The 16,742-nt window shown below is 35.2% G+C and overlaps 1 protein-coding gene across 4 annotated transcripts in view; it reads right to left on the reverse strand.

The window, feature by feature from the left end:
• Positions 1 to 210: 210 nt before the first annotated feature.
• The window catches only part of Eps15 (epidermal growth factor receptor pathway substrate 15), a 142,281-nt gene continuing 125,749 nt past the window's right edge, over positions 211 to 16,742 (reverse strand). For 3 of the 4 annotated variants that reach the window (XM_046450856.2, XM_058581448.1, XM_058581449.1), the window contains exons 22-25: positions 10,415 to 10,491; positions 9,003 to 9,165; positions 6,287 to 6,471; positions 211 to 2,670 (exon numbers count right to left, since the gene is read on the reverse strand). In XM_046450856.2, coding sequence (XP_046306812.1) covers positions 2,524 to 2,670; positions 6,287 to 6,471; positions 9,003 to 9,165; positions 10,415 to 10,491 — 572 coding nt within the window. In that variant the 3' untranslated portion in view covers positions 211 to 2,523. The remainder of the gene's footprint in view (positions 2,671 to 6,286; positions 6,472 to 9,002; positions 9,166 to 10,414; positions 10,492 to 16,742) is intronic. The other variant, XM_058581450.1, reaches the window with a different exon arrangement.

Here is a 16,742-nt window from a genome sequence, read left to right on the forward strand (position 1 = left end):
GAGATTCAAGCCCAGGATTGTTATCAATTTATTAGATCACAGTGCCTTCTAAGAATCCATGTCATAATCCTTATTCAACAAATATATACAAGCCATAAATGTTTTGCATATTTTTGTATATATCTCTCTCTGTGCATATATATTTCCTTTCACAAAAATAGACAAAATAACTAAAATTGACATTAAAGCAAAACTCCAATATAAACTGAATATGTGGATAGTATGCTTTATTATTACTTAAAGTATATTATTGTCATAATTACAGGCTACAATTTAGAAGTTCGAAATGCAAGAGAAAAATTTAGAGAACCCAAATAAAGCTGAATCAGTATGTAGAAGATGGTTAAAACTTTGTAAATAGTGCCACTTAGCTCTCAGCAATACTTATCTGTCCTTTTTAATTACAGGCCCTGAAACCAGGGTCAACAACATAAAATATCACAAATGACCATAAGACATTCAACCTACACAAGCAAGCATGGAGATAAAGATATATATTTATATAATATATACATATTTTAATATTATATTGGTCCACTGAGTATATATATTTTAACAAAAGATAAGAATCTATATAATCCAGTTAAACATACATAAGATTAGGGTACACTTATTACATTGAAAGTTGGTGTTCATAAGTTACAGATATTTAATATTTTCCAGAGTGTTTTTTTTTAATTAAAAAAAATATTTTAAAAGCATTTCAAACATTTGTTCATTTTCCCAGTGCAAAAGAAGGTTGTTCAAGTCAACTTACCTTTTTCTCAAAGAGTAAGGGGAAGGAGGAAAAAAAAAAAATAAGAAAACAGAAAACACCACCTACCAGCAATTCCCAACGCTACCTTCTCAATCAACTTTTGCTAACTTGCCTAAATCCTTAGGTCACTGGATTAGTTTATCAAAATTAAAGCCTTGTGATTATGATTCAGCCCTTGCTTCATATATGACTTTTATGTTGAAATGTTTTTATATAAAAAATTAGAAAAAAGTTAGCAGTACAGGAAGTGGTTTGTTTTAAACTCCAGCCATCCAATTGTGTGTGGAAAGAAGAAAAGCACCATTTCAAGATCATATGAATTAGATATTTTGGAATTTACTTATAGTCTAAGCAATAAGTTACTCTGATTATCACAGATCAATACCACCTTGACTTGTTGATCCCAGAGAATTTAAATTAGGTTTTAGGTGCATTTTTCTTTATCTGTTATTTAATACATTATCTAACTCAGTAACTCATGTGCAAAAAGAAGATTACAATATACAGCCTTCACAATCTATTTCAAATTCAGCTTGCCTGCTAGGTTAGTTTTAAAGATGGGATTTTAAAATGTAAGGAGTTTTGAAAATTTGGCAGCTCTTTTCCCTTCCAATTAAAAAAAAAAAAAGCTAGGTTGCCCTTTTTATAGGTGAAAAACATGAAGTAAATAAACTAATTTAAACTACAAAGACAAAAAGCAATATGGTATAATACATGTCACCCTTCCTATTTGTATTCAGTGAAAGTTTTTATATTTCAAGTAGTTAAGCCTTCATTAAAGAAAACAAAAATATACATGAAAAATTAAAGTACCTTCCAGTTGTAGCTTGCTAATGTTTCTTCTGCAAAAGTATAATAGTAAACTAAATGAACTCAAGAGGACAGTGCCACTGCAAAGGCAGAACAGCTGCATGTTAATTAAGATTTGTGCTTACCTTATACTGATGGGTACATTTTAAGTGATCAATTTTCTTCACATCTGGCACTTAAAATGGACATTTTCTTACAAACTTTCTTGTAAGAAACTGATTTTGTTAATTAGCAAATTTATGGAGAGGTATCTGTTGACCTAAAATTCCTTAAATCCACAGAAAATTGTTTTAAAAAAAGTATTTCCACATGAGGTTTTAATGTTTTTTATTTAGGAAAAATTTAAGTTTTAAGTTAAAATCGTTCAATCTAAAGCATCCTTTTTTCAATAGTGGAGTAGATTGATGCAAAATATTTTTCCTTTTCTCTAAAAAACAAATTAAATGGTATTTGTACTCCAAGGATATACAAAAATGTACTTTATACTAGCCAATTTACATCAATCATAAAAGAAATGTGATGTTTGTTCTCTTCCTCTCCTTCAACCATTCAAATCAAGGGAGAATACTGCAAACTTTATAAACTCACACTAACTCTAATCAGAATAACCACAGAACAAAGGTAGCATGGGGTGAAACTATTTCTCTACATTCCAGAAGGCAGAAGCTTGGATGCTCTAGCTTTACAAGTAAAAGTAGCATAGGCAGGCTGAAGCTCACAGTAAATGCACACCAGAACAGGGGCCTAGGTAAAGCTGTGTGATTAGGTTACTGCTTTTAGAAGAAATAATAAAAGTCAAATCTGAGAGTACAAAAGAAAAAACCTAGACTTTTGTCACATTTACAGGAATCTCAAACCTTTTGTATTCCCATGCTCACAGGTAGTTTTGATATACATGGTAAATAGCATCAATATTTAGGAAGAAGAGTACTGTAGACAAAGGACAAGAGAATTCTTCATGCTTCTGATATCTCGGATTTGCTGAGTGCAATAGCCAGTTCTAGGTCTTCTTGTTCTTGCTGATTCAGTCGGGCAAGCCTTTGCTCTTCCTCTCTCTCACTCTCCCTCTTGGCCCATTCAATCATATCTTCCTCAGAGGGATACTGCCATTTAAAAGACATAATGAATGAACAAATTACTAAATGAATAAGTAAAACAATAAAAAGAAGAAAAAGTTGTTTATATAAAACTTTCAAATAAATAAAACATAATAAAATTTGTTTCACCTGAAGGATTCTGGGAATATAATCTTGTTTACTTGTCCCCCACCCCTCCCAAACAAAATTTATTTATTTTTTGTTTGGTACTAAGAATTGAACCCAGAGGAACTCTACCACCGAGCCACATCCCCAGTCCTTTTTATTTTTTTAAATATTTTTTTTTTTAGTTGTAGTTGGACACAATACCTTTATTTTTATGTGGTGCTGAGGATTGAACCCAGTATCCCACATGTGCTAGGTGAGTACTCTACCGCTGAGCCCCCACCCCAGCAGTCCTTTTTAATTTTGAGACAGGGTCTCACCAAGTTGCTTAGGGCCTTGCTAAGTTGCGGAGGCTGGCCTCGAATTTGTCATGCTCCTATCTCAGCCTCTCCAGACACTGGGATTACACGTGTGTGCTACTGTGCTCAGCAATAAGTTTAGTTTTAACCAGTTACATAACTGTGGTTTATTTTAAAAAAATTCCATCTATAGACTTTGTCTATAAAAGTAAATATTAAAAATATTACTTAGAAACACTTCAAGTAGATAAGCAGATTCAAAAATGGAAGAGGGGTAGACTTTGATATAATGTGTAAAATATTTACTATTTAAACTTAAGTGAGCATCCTCACATTATAAATAATTTTTAACTTAAGCCAACTGGCGATTTTCCACCTCATCCTAGACTTTCAGGTACAGAAAAACTATGAAGGAAAAAATAGGCTGATTTTGCTATATATAATAAAGAGTATTGGTTATACTAAGCAAGATAAGAACCAAAACTTTTTTTTAAGTATATTGAAGATTTTGGCAGGCTTTGAGAACTTTTGGACTTAGTTTTTTAAAAAACCCTTAATACTAATGATTATTCAATCGGGGAAATGTTTTTATTCAACCAAAACAGCAACTTCAGCAGAAACTAAATACAAAATTCTACTTGGTTTCAAGTCTTGTCATATAGAAGAGGACTTTATAAGGATAAAATGAAAGAAATATTCAAGACTTTTTGAAAATGGTAGTTTTTCTTCCTAGGAGAATTAGAGGACCTGTGAAATTTATAATACTTAACAAGTCTTCTAAAATTAAAAAAAGGATATTTTTATAACAAGCTATTTTATATTTACACTATCCTGAGATTTGAGTATAAAGTAAGTAAAATGCCTCAGTTATTGTTTGAAAGTTATTCCAATCAGGTTTTGATTTGTTTTCTGAAATTTTACTTAACATATTAAATACCACAAATTGTCACAGGTTATTTTTTTATACTAAGAGAATTATAATCTTCTAAGTAAGCCAATTCTTGATTCTCTGCTTGAAATAACTAAAATTCCATCTGAAATGAAAGGTCAGGATAATTCTGACACTCCACTTTAACAATATTTGAAATATTGATTTCTATTTTTCTCCTTGACCTTCAGCAGAAGCCATCAGAACTTAAAAGTACAGATTAAAAAGCTGGGTGGTACACCTTCCTTAGTTGCACACAGATTCTTGCCCACCTTCTCTCTCTCTCTCTCTTTCTCTCTCTCTCTCGAACCAGGGGTGCCCAACTCCTGAGCTACATCCCCAGCCCTTTTTATGTTTTATTTGGAGACAGGGTCTCATAAGTTGCTGGGGCTGGCTCTGAACTTGTTATCCTCCTGCCTCAGCCTCCTAAATTGCTGGGATTACAGGCATGCACCACTGTGCCTGTTCTGCTTTCTAATAGAAATAGTAGCAGCAATAAAACTAGTTGAGTGACCAACTGTTACAATAAGGAGGAAAACATTAGTCAGACTGTAGCCAGGGTCACCTGGCCATTACAACTTCTATTTCCAAAATCAAGAAAATAAAGTGATAGATAAAGAAAAATTCTCGATATAGAACAGGCAGTGATAATGAGGTCATTTAACCTGAAAAAATTAAAACTTTGATTAGTTATTCTACAAATTTTATTAAAAAGCAAAAGACTTGATTTTACCTAAATAACAGAATATTATGATACTGCTTTATGTCTCTCCAGAGTGATACTTCTGTGATTGGTTGCCCAATTTCTTCTCTCTCTTTTTTTTTGTACCAGGGATTGAACCCAGGGGCACTCAACTACTGAGTCACATCCCCAGCCCTATTTTGTATTTTATTTAGAGACAGGGTCTCACTGAGTTGCTTAGTGCCTCGCCATCACTGAGGCTGGCTTTGAACTTGTGATCCTCCTGTCTCAGCCTCTGGAGTGCCACTGAGCCCAGCTGATTGCCCAATTTCTAATCTATTACAGGCCCTGCCTAATGCCATTATCACAGCACCTTTCTTTTTTTTCTTTTCTTTTTTGTGGTGCTGGGGATCTAACCCAGGGCCCTAATGCATGCTAGGCAAGCACTCTACCATTGAGATACATCCTTAGCCCATCATAGCACCTTTCTATGGTTTCTAAAGGTCTTATTTTAGTCAGCTCTGAGAGAATGCACAGCAAGCACGGGAGGCTAGTGAATTAGAGCCCTAAATTGTTTAGATCCTGACAATAATTGATTTCATAAATGCTTTTTTAGGGGGTTTGGAGACTGGGGTCTTGCTCTGTTGCTCAGGCTGCTCTCGAACTCCAGGGCTGAAGTGATCCTTCAACCTTAGCCTCTCAAATACCCTATTTACCATAGATTTCATGCCAATTTTTTTTTTTTTTTGGCAAAAAAAGTGGAGTGTGACCATTATTGTAAAAGTTTATTTTTTAAAAATTATGCTAGTATGATTTAAAAATCGCTTATTACTACACCATCTTGGGGCAATATTAGGATATGTGGAATATTTGTGAATTAATGTATATTCACAATTATGGTGGTAACAATTATGTGGTGAAAGACACAGCTGGAACTATAGGTATGCACCACCATATCTAGGATACATTAAGATTTTAGAAAAGATGCCATGGGGCTGAGGGTATGCAATTCAAAGAATCCCTGGGAATGTAGCTCAGTGGAACAGTGCTTGACTGCTTGACTAGAGTGTACAAGGCCTTGAATTTGATGCTCAGCACTGAAAAAAAAAAAAAATCCCTGCATCTATCCTCTCATATAATAATTGCTGAGTGGTCTTCAAAAATCATTGAAATTTTATACACAAACACACACATACAACACAGTTACAAATACACAAGCTCACCACTGGCATTATTCATCCAGTGGGCAAATAGTAAATTATTCTCCAATAGTCCATTAAATCATCATCATCCATAATCATCTGCAAAATTATATGTCAAGATTTTACTTATATTTATGTTACCAAGACCAAGAGGAAGGTTTATAAAACAACTTGTATATAACACAAGAACTAAGAGTAGTAAAATCATTTGTGCAAAGAAGAAATTTTAGAACCATCAAAACAGAATTAGAGGTTTTGCTTGGGGGAAGAATGCAAGATTATTTTAGTATTTTGGCAAATTTAGTTGAAATGATACAAATTTGGCAGACTCCAAAGTCGTCTTGGAAAACTCCTCAAATTGTAAATGGAAAGATTTTCCCCCAAACAGCCCATTCACAGTACTTACAGCACTGAAGTTAGCAAAATTGCTTGGGTCAGCCTCTTTATTGGTAGTGGAAGTAGAAGAAGTGAATGGATCACAATACATATCAGGATCTTTTTCTTTGGGGCTATCATTGCCTGGGAAAGGCTGAAATGGATCATTCACTTTAAAGGGATCAGAAGAATCCAATTTGTTGATGGGTCTTTTCCCTGGATCAAAATCATTACAGTTAACTCAACCAGTAAATATGGCAAACACAAGCACACAAGAACATGTACACAGAGAGCATTAAAGAACTAAAGGTGGAGGATGGGGGCGAGAACCTGAAACATATTCTTTATATCGACTTAAATGCCATACCAACAATCTGATCTCTCAAATAGACTCCAACAAGATATAGCTTAATAAAAAAAAAAAAAAAAAAAACAGCAAAGAGCGGAATAGGCCAGGAATCATATTTCCTCACCTCAAAAGAGCATGTTCCCAAGGAGAGAGGGAGGAAAGGACAAAATAGGAGGAAAATGATAAAGAATAAAGATGTCAATGGCTTCTGTTGCTATAACCTTAGCCTGATACTTGTACAGACACCCACTAGTAAGAGCAAATGACCTTTAAAAATGGCAAAATTCCTATGGTTTTTCTCTAAATCTCTCTCTGTAATACCTACGAGCATAAAACTAAAAATTATCTTGGTAAAACCTTGCCTACTTTTTGACATCTACAATATTTCAAACTTAAAAATAAACAATGTTTTGAAGACCAAAGCCTGTATCTTTGTGATTGTTCACAAACTAATATTTGGTTAAATAACAGTATGATGTTCTGTTAGTCACTTATTAGTTCAGTGTCACTTTCCAACAAATTCTCTGATTTTATTTTTTTTATTTTTTGGAACTGGGGATTTAACTCAGGGGTGCTTTATCACTGAGCTATATCCCCAACCCTTTTTATTTCGAGACAGAGTCTCATTGAGTTGCTGAGGCTGGCCTCAAATTTGTGATCCTCCTGCCTCAGCCTCCTGAGTTGCTGGGATTATAAGCGTGCACTACTGCATCTGGAAAGTTCTCCAATTTTAAAGTCTTACTTAAACTTAATACTTATTTTTTTTTTAAAGTGAGAGAGAGAGAGAGAGAATTTTAATATTTATTTTTTAGTTTTTGGCGGACACAACATCTTTGTTTGTATGTGGTGCTGAGGATCGAACCCAGGCCGCACGCATGCCAGGCAAGCGCGCTACCGTTTGAGCCACATCCCCAGCCCCAACTTAATACTTCTTGAAGAAAAGATAATAAGAATGGTGTTAAAATGTCTTCAAATATATTTTTTCTTAACATGCATTAAGCTGGTTAATTAAACAATCATAATAGATTATTTCCATCAGTATTTTATCTTACAAAAGATGTTTAAATCCCAATCTCAATCCTATGAAAGCAGGCAAAATTAGAGTTACTGCCACCGTCCAACAACTAAGGCAGCTGAGAGTTAGACATGTGAAATTATACACTTAAGGTCACAGAGTGAGGGTTGGGGATATAGCTCAGTGGTAGAGCACTTACCTAGCATGCACGAGGTCCTGGATTTGAACCCCAGTACCAGAGAAAAAAAATTACAGAACAAGTCAGGGAATATCCAGAATTAGAACCCAGGTGTTTTGGTTCCCAATCAGTTCTCGTTCCAAAAAACCACCTTTTTTCCTTGGTCTTCCTCCAATGATGTATACTCAAGAGATTCTATTCTTAATTTTAATTAAGGCACCAGTATATTACTTTACTTATGACTTTAAAATAACCTCACCATTGGCATCATACAGGTTTAAAAGCTTAAATGAGTAAACTGACAATTACTTATTTCTTCATGTATTCTGACCTTACTTCTAGCAATTGATCAAGGCTACTTTTCCTTAAAAGAAAGAAACCACTTAAATAATTTACCTAATTTTTTCAATAGATAATTAACTGTACATCCAGTTATTTAAATCAAAAAAAGAAATAATTTGCCCAAGAAATATCATGCAGAGGTTATTAGGAAAAGGCAAGAATAATAATCTATAAGTATATTTACCAGGAAATGATATGTAACTAAAAAGCTAATGGGTCAAATGTGTCTTCTCATAGAATAGCCTAGTAGCACAATAGGGGGTTGCCTTTTAGCCACTTTATATGCTCTTTATTATTTGTACTAAAAACTTCCTGGACCTCTCCCCACCAAATGATCACTATTATAAAAGAGTCTTTAAAGTGAGTTGAAAATAATATTTTCCTTTAAGAAAGGCAATACTTCCTTTTAAACTACTTTGTTGCGAATTCTGGATACCAGCAGCCATATTTTTTTACATTAAAGGATTTAAGAAAGACTTTACTTTGTGTAGGAATTTTTTTTTCTCTTATAGAAATTAATTAAAACACCAAAGTATAGGAAACTGCTATTCAAATGGTAATCAGTGATCTTCTAAAAAGAGATTCCATCTACACTTCCTTTTTTCCATTTACTATCTCTCCGAAATGATTAAGGGGGAATAAAAGAACTCTTATTAGAAAGCTCATGTCAGTTCACATCAGTTACACAGGCTGCCCTCTTAGGCACATGACTATAATTCTATACTGAAGTCAGCAAGCTTCTGCTATGTGTTTGACTTGTTTTGTTCACTGCCTTTTATAGAGGTATGTTAAGTAAGATCTGCATAATACTTTTCAGGAGAAAAGGCATTGAGTTGATTTAGGAAAGGCACCAACTCTCCTACCAGGTGGTGGTGGGCAGGGTCTTGTTGGAGTTCCCGTCTTAGGTGGCAGTGCTGGGGGTACATCTTCACTCTTGATGGATGTTTCATCGAACACATTTTTTGGAGTGACCACATTGTTGACAGAGCTTGATGTGGCTGAATTAAAAGGATCTTCATTGTTTGCCTTTGTTTTAAAAAGAAATGTTTATACACGATTTTATATATATAATATATGTAAGACATCTATCTCCAAGCAAACTGTGCATAGTCACAGAACATGCAGAAAAATGACTTAAGTATTATGTGGCTTTATTCATTTCTAAGAGCACTGACATTTTAACCTTTGCATTCAAGGGCAGATGGGATCATTCTTTAATTATTCTATATGAGTAGTAATTGTAACATCACTACTTATAAAGAGCAACGCCAAAACAAGCCAACTCTGGACAGAAGCCTTATTCAACTTCAGGCAATACTCACAACCCATTTTAAAGGGTCAAATGAGCCAGATGATAATGAAAGAAAAAAAATTACTGATTTCTCACTAATGTACTTAAATAAAGGAAAGATTTAATTTTAATGCAAACAAAATGGTATCTAGACAAACTATAAAACCAAACTCAAAAGTCAATTTTTTACAGTAAACTTTTCTCATGGAAAAAGTCTAAATTTGGTTTTGAAGATTACTCCTTCCATACGTAGACTAATGAAAGATTCATTTTCTAAAATAATGACTCAAGGCTTTATGACTTCAGAACTCTTTAGGCCAGTATTTCTTATCAGTGGTACTGTTGACATTTTGGGTTGGACATAATTCTGTTGAGAGGGGCTGGGCAGTGCATTGTAGAATGTTTAAAAGCACTTCTAGCCTCTATCCACTAAATGGAAATAGCATCTTCTACCTAGTGGTGAAAACCAAAAATGTGTCTAGTCATTGCTAAATGTTCTTTGGGGGTCAATCTGACATACACGAATCCTTCTTTCTTAGCCTAAATTAATACCAGAGTTATGCTGGAAAACATATAGTGGACATTTAGCACTGGGCTTTGTTTATTAATCATTTTAGTACTTACCCTAACAACTTCAGAGCACAAAATCAAGTAGCCAATATGGATTGGTTAGAATAAATATTACAGCTAATGACACAAACAGTACATAGGGAAACAAAGTTCAATTGGAAGAGACATGTTTAAATAGAAGAGTAAATATAATGTTATTGAGTAAACATATTATAATTGTCTGTATCATTACCAGTCTTTTTATGTATAGAAATAGTTTACAGCTCTCTTTCATTTCTATCTGAAATCAATATTTACTAAACTTATTGCAATCAAGTTGCAATGTCTGTGAAAGGAGTCTGTAATTTAAAGGAGGAACTGTTTCTTTGATGGAAACACATATATTCTCCTTCCTCACTAATCACTGCAGATTACCTTTGACAATGTGCTGAAGTCAGCAAATCCATCTTCAAATGATTCATTTCCAAAAACAGAAGCAAAGGGGTCTGTGGCTAAAATGAGTAAAGAAAATCAATGGGATAGAACAGAAAGACATCAAATTTCATGTTTTCTTTTAGTTGGTAACTTCAGATGGAAAATATTTAATCCAAAATATTAACTCTAAATTATATAATTCTTAATTTATGACTGGTGTCCAGAGACAGAATGCACATGAATAATTCCAAAGATGTATTCCTTTGTGTAAATCAACTAAATGATTCAAAATCAAAAACAGGTGAACTACTTCTAGCTAAAGTACTTAAGGCTGTGGAACACATGTCAAACAGTACAGCTTCTATGAACTTAAACTATTTCTAATGAAGACACTACAAGTCAAAAACGTTAGATACCATTAATTCTATAACTCATGCCCATCCTTCCAGGCCCATGTGAAATGCTACTTTACCCACAAAGAACTTTACTCCACCTAGAGAACCCTAGATGTAGCTGATTTCCACAACAAGAATTGGTTTCTTCACTCTCTGTGACAGTAACTGCATTCTGATTTATACCATGCTTACCTGATTGATAATCACCTGTATGATCCTTGAAAACAGGCAATATAGCCTATCCAACATGCCAAGAACATAAGAAGATACACTTTCTACCCTTTAAAAGTTCATAGTGGGATGAGAAACACATCAACAAATAATAATAAAATAGAACTGTACAGTTTACTAGAGAGGTTATGACAATCCTGTAGTGGGAATCACTAATTGCCTGGGAGAATCAGAAAAGTAACAAAGTAGCTATTACATTTGAGCTTTTGACTAAGGTCTTCTGAATAAGGAATGATTTGCCAAATAGAAGGAAGTGAAGGAAAGAAAGCAAACTACCAGGCAGAACAGTTAACTGCAAAAGCATTATTTAACCAATGCTCCACAGGCACATTCATTATAGTTAACTTTGAAAGTAGACCTCACCTATTCAGACAGAAGGGCTATGAATAATATCAAATGTTTCTACAGTAAATGCTGCCTGATCTAAGAAGGAAGGAATCAGAAGAAAAGGAAAGAGGGAAAAGAGACTTGCAAAAGAAAAGGCAAGACAAAGAGGTACAAAAAATTTCTCCTTGTTATTCCTCAATTCTTCATCTTTACATCAGAATTACTTAAAAAGAAAGTGTGTCCAACTACCAACTTAAAAATGTAAAGTGGGGCTGGGAATGTGGCTCACGCAGTAACGCACTTGCCTGGCATGCGCGGGGCGCTGGGTTCGATCCTCAGCACCACGTAAAAATAAAATAAAGATGTGTGTCCACCAAAAACTGAAAAATAAATATTAAAAAATTCTCTCTCTCTCTCTTTAAAAAAAAATGTAAAGTGCCCCTACATCTCTAGAAATAAGTATATAAATAAGATAACTACAGATAAAAACAGAAGGGAAACAAGGAAGGGATATTATTATGTTGGCTCTGTCACTAAGACAGTGACGGGGTATCAGAGTGGGAAAAGGGGATAGGTGTATACACACACACACACACACTGTATCTTCTTATGTTCTTGGCATGTTGGATAGGCTATATTCCTGTTTTCAAGGATCATACTTGTCTAACACAGAAAATTCAGTTCTTTAGGGTTTCATCAGCAACTCTGATCTTTAAAAGAATGTTGAAAAATCTAGAGTTACAGGAAATCTTACAACTTTACCTATAAAAAAAGCTTTTTTATTAACACATATTTGATGAATTCCACAGCCCTGGGGCCCAGTCTCATCATGGGTACTGTTTTCAGGCTTTTCCTACTTTTTCTCCTGTTATTCCTGATGCCGTAGCAGCTGAGGTATTGCCTAAGCAAGGTACAGACACTCTCCTGACTGGCAGAAAGGGTGGTGAGGGGAAAGGAGTTGGCCTTGTTCCACTAGAAGGACTTAAATTTGCTTCATGTATTTTCTCTGCCCTTGCCCCCACAATCTTCACAAGAGTTCACAACACATATAGCAACAGAACTGAGTTAGATCAGGTTTGCCTGAAATGCTGTGATATATATGTTGTGAAATAAATTAATTAAAAAAGAAGATATTGCCATGTGAAGATTATGTACGAGAGATTTTCTACACCTTCTACAAAAATTACATATATAGCATTGGTTCAAACACTGAGGATCACCTAATCCTAGATGAATGACAAAATGCTTTTGCTCAAGTTGGAGATTTTTAAGACCTTGGCAAGAATCTTCAGATAATGATCATGCTGGAGGTGAAGCAGAGGCCTTCTCAGAAAGTGGAAGGATTCACAACATCACATGAGAGATGCCTTGTGAGGGAGTCCCAGGAGAGGAAGGGAAGTCCCAGGAGAGGAAACACTAGGAGAGGAAGCCTGCAGGTGGCTTTCTTCCTATTGATATGTACATCAATGCAAATAGTACCTCATTAGTACCCTCTTCTGCTCCAAGAATAAAAGCAATATATTCTGGAAAAACATATAAAAGTGTAATTGAAAAATCATCCATAATGTCATTATCAGAAATAATTCTTGCCAGTATTTTAGCATATTTCTTTAAGAGCTCCTTTTCTGTTTTTGTGGCGGTGGGGATGGAACCCAGGGCTTTGTGCATTGAAGGCAAGCACTCTCCCAACTGAGCTATATCCTGAGCCAGAGCCCTTTTTCTCAGCACTTTTTTTTTTCCCTTAAACTTCTGAGATCATGCTATGCTGACATACCTCTTTGGGAAAATATGAATGAAAAAGCTGTATTTTAGATAGGTCACTTTTTATATCCTATTCTGATTTTTTAAAAAAATTAACATTTTTTAGTTATAAGTGGACACAATATTTTTATTTTATTTTTATGTGGTGCTGAGGATCAAACCCAGTGCATCACACAGCCCCAGGCCTATCCTATTGATTTAATCTCAGCATTTATTGGGCTGGTAATGTGGCTCAGTGGTAAAGGATTGACTCACACATGTGAGGCCCTGGGTTCAATCCTCAGCACCACATAAAAAATAAATGAATTAAAATAAAGCTATGAAAAAAAATGTCAGCATTTATCAATACTTGACATATATTTGCTTAATGCCTGTACTGCCCATATAAGCTCTATGATGACAGGAATTGTTTTGTTCACTATTGCATCCTCAAGGCCTACCTAGCACAAGGTCTAGCAAATAGAAGACACTCATATTTCTACTACTGAAAGAAAGGGGACAGAAATTATCTACTTATAACTTTTTTTTGGGGGTACCAGGGATTGAACTCAGGGGCATTTGACCACTGAGCCACATCCCCAGCCCTATTTTGTATTTTATTTAGAGACAGGGTCTCACTGAGTTGCTTAGTGCCTCGCTATTGCTGAGGCTGGCTTTGAACTTTCGATCCTCCTCCTGTCTCAGCCTCCTGAGCCACTGGGATACACGCGTATGCCACTGCACCCAGTGAAAGCTTATCATTCCTTATCCCATGGGATTAATTTTTTTTTTGCTGGTTACAAATTAATTTCATGATAGAAGAAAAGAGTAAGAGTACAGGGGTGGAAATAACGAAGGCAAATATGTTTGTGACCTTGGATATGTAATGTGACCTCTTTGAGTCTCAGTGATTACCAGATGTTGGAATTTTATGAACAGGGAAACTAGACAAATGAATACAGTAAAAACCTATACATAGCCAGGTGTGGTAGTACATGCCTATAATCCCTGTAACTTGAAAGGCAAGAGGATCACAAGTTTGAGGCCAGCCTTGGCAACTCAGTGAGGTCCTCAGCAATTTAGCAAGACCTTGTCTCAAAATAAAAAATTAAAAAGGCTGAGAATGTAGCTTAGTGCTATATTCAGTGGCAAAGCACAATCCCCAGTACCAAAACAAAAAACTATATACATTCCTCTTTTTCCCATAAAAATATTTAGATACTTAGGGATGAACCACTGATCTAAATTACTTATAACTCATTCAGCTTTCCCATATCCCCATAATTGAAAGTTTTTATGTCAAGCACAATGAAATTCAAGAAAACAACGTAAAGACTTATGCTGTTGTTACTAAAAACAAACAAACGAATCTATATACATAAGTAGGGGAAAACACAGATTTGCCAACTTAATTTCAAAAAATAGTCTTCCCAGAAAAGAAAGTTGGTCTCTCTCTTTACTGTTCAATTAAAAATCTTACAATGTAGCAGGTCTGAGATAAATTACTTGTTCATATCTTCATCAGTCAATTGGTAAAGCTCTGCTACTCCCCAGAGATTTTAGGAAGAATACAGATGCAGCCTAGGATGACTCCCAAGGTTCTGCTTGGGCAATTGAATAGATAGCCACACTAACTCATTTTGTCCCATTGCCGCAGATGTGGAATACCTATGAAAACAACCTAAATATAGTATATAATTATATAAAAACAATTATAATTATTAGTATCAACAGTATTAGCTAATAAGCTCTAGACTATGATTCCTATTCTATTTTAATAAACCTGTATTTATTTCACTGAAATATTCATAAAATTGAAAACTTGTGTTTTATTGGGTTAACAAATAGGCTATCTGGAAGAATGTTCAGAATTGTTTTATATTTCGGGGCTAGGGTTGTGGATCAGTGGTAGAGCACTTGCCTAGCATGTATGTGTGAGGCACTGGGTTTGATCCCTGGCACCACATAAAAATAAAAACAAATAAAATAAAGGTATTATGTCCATTTACAACTAAAAAAAAGAATTGTTTTATATTTCACTTTCAGACATACATCTGGACATTAAGTAAAAAAATTATATCTGGAACACAGGACTAGTGATTTAGATTTGTAGTAATTATTTTTTGTTTTTGGTACTGGGGATTGAACTAGGGAGAACTCAACCACTAAGCCACATCCCCATCCCTATTTTGTATTTTATTTAGAGACAGGGTCTCAGTGAGTTACTTGGTGCCTCGCTGTTGCTGAGTTTGAACTCTAGAACTCTAGATCCTCCTGCCTCAGCCTCCCAAACCACTAGGATTACAGGTGATCACCACTGTGCCCAGCAATTTTAAGTTAATATCATAGTCTAGATAAAACATGATAAGGCTGGGTTTGGTGGCACATGCCTATAATCCCCATGACTTGAGAGACTGAGGCAGGAGGATCACAAATTCAATGCCAGCTTCAGCAATACAGCAAGTCCCTAAGCAACTTAGCAGATGCTGTCTCAAAATAAGGGCTGGGGATGTGACTCAGTGGTTAAGCATTGGTGGGTTCAATCCCTGATAATTAAAAAAAAAAAAAAGAGAGATGAGAGAAGATGAGGGTGCAATCAAAGTGAGCATGAGGAAGAAAAGACAATCAGATTCCATTTGGGGATGAAACAACAAAACTTTGTGATTTACTAAATTTGAGGAATATAAGAAGAGTAAATAATGACCCTGCTGATGAAGGCCACTTATAATGTTATTATTATAGAATGAATGGAGGAACGGGTACACATTTGCCTTTTGCTTTCATTTGTATTATTCTCTTTTTGAGGTGAGACTAATTGAAAGAGGTGATTTTTTTTTTTTTTTCCATTAAGCACTGTGAGCCTGAAGTGCCTTTAGGACATAGGAGGAGAAATCTGCAGCAGGTACTTGACATAGTACAGAAGCTCAGGAGAGCATTCCAGACTACTGGACTAGGTCCAGCAGTCTTCAGGAAACAGGCTGTGAAGGCACTGAACTGACAATACAATGGCAGAAGGTACATGAAAAGGACAGAAGCACCAGGCTAAAATTACAACTAGAGAGAACCCTTACTCTTCAACAACTTCTCCAGTACATTTAGATCATTCTCTGGTTCCTAATTTGAATAAAAGGGAACATCTTTTCCAGATGCCTTCTGAGAATAAGCTGTCCTAAGGCAATAGAGACCAGCATAATATACAGCAACAGGAAAATCTTTTAGAATATGTTGAAACAGTGGTAATCCACAGAAAGCAGTGGTCCCCAAGATACCTTTTGTGAGGTCAAAGCTTTTCTAGAATATTAAAGTGTTATTTACCTTTCTTACCATGTTGATATCTGCACCAAGGTCATAAAACCAATGATGATGAACTGCTGTATATTGTACTGATTTGGAGTCACTGTGTTTTTCACTATAATAAACTCATAGGGGGACTATTTTTTGAGAAAGAGTCTCAAAAGTTGCTTAGAACCTCACTAAGATGCTGAGGGTGGCTTTGAATTTGCGATATCCTGCCCCAGCCTCCTGAGTAACCGGGATTACAGTGGCACACTGTACCTGGCTGAACTGTGTATTGTAATTTCTAATATGGCAAATTCTGATAGATATTACCCATTCAAACACAAACTCTTCATGGG

Source organism: Marmota monax, unplaced genomic scaffold, assembly GCF_021218885.2.
Source record: "Marmota monax isolate L192 unplaced genomic scaffold, Marmota_monax_Labrador192_F-V1.1 WCK01_AAM20220418_F8-fsc00023, whole genome shotgun sequence".
Taxonomy (NCBI): Eukaryota; Metazoa; Chordata; class Mammalia; order Rodentia; family Sciuridae; genus Marmota; species Marmota monax.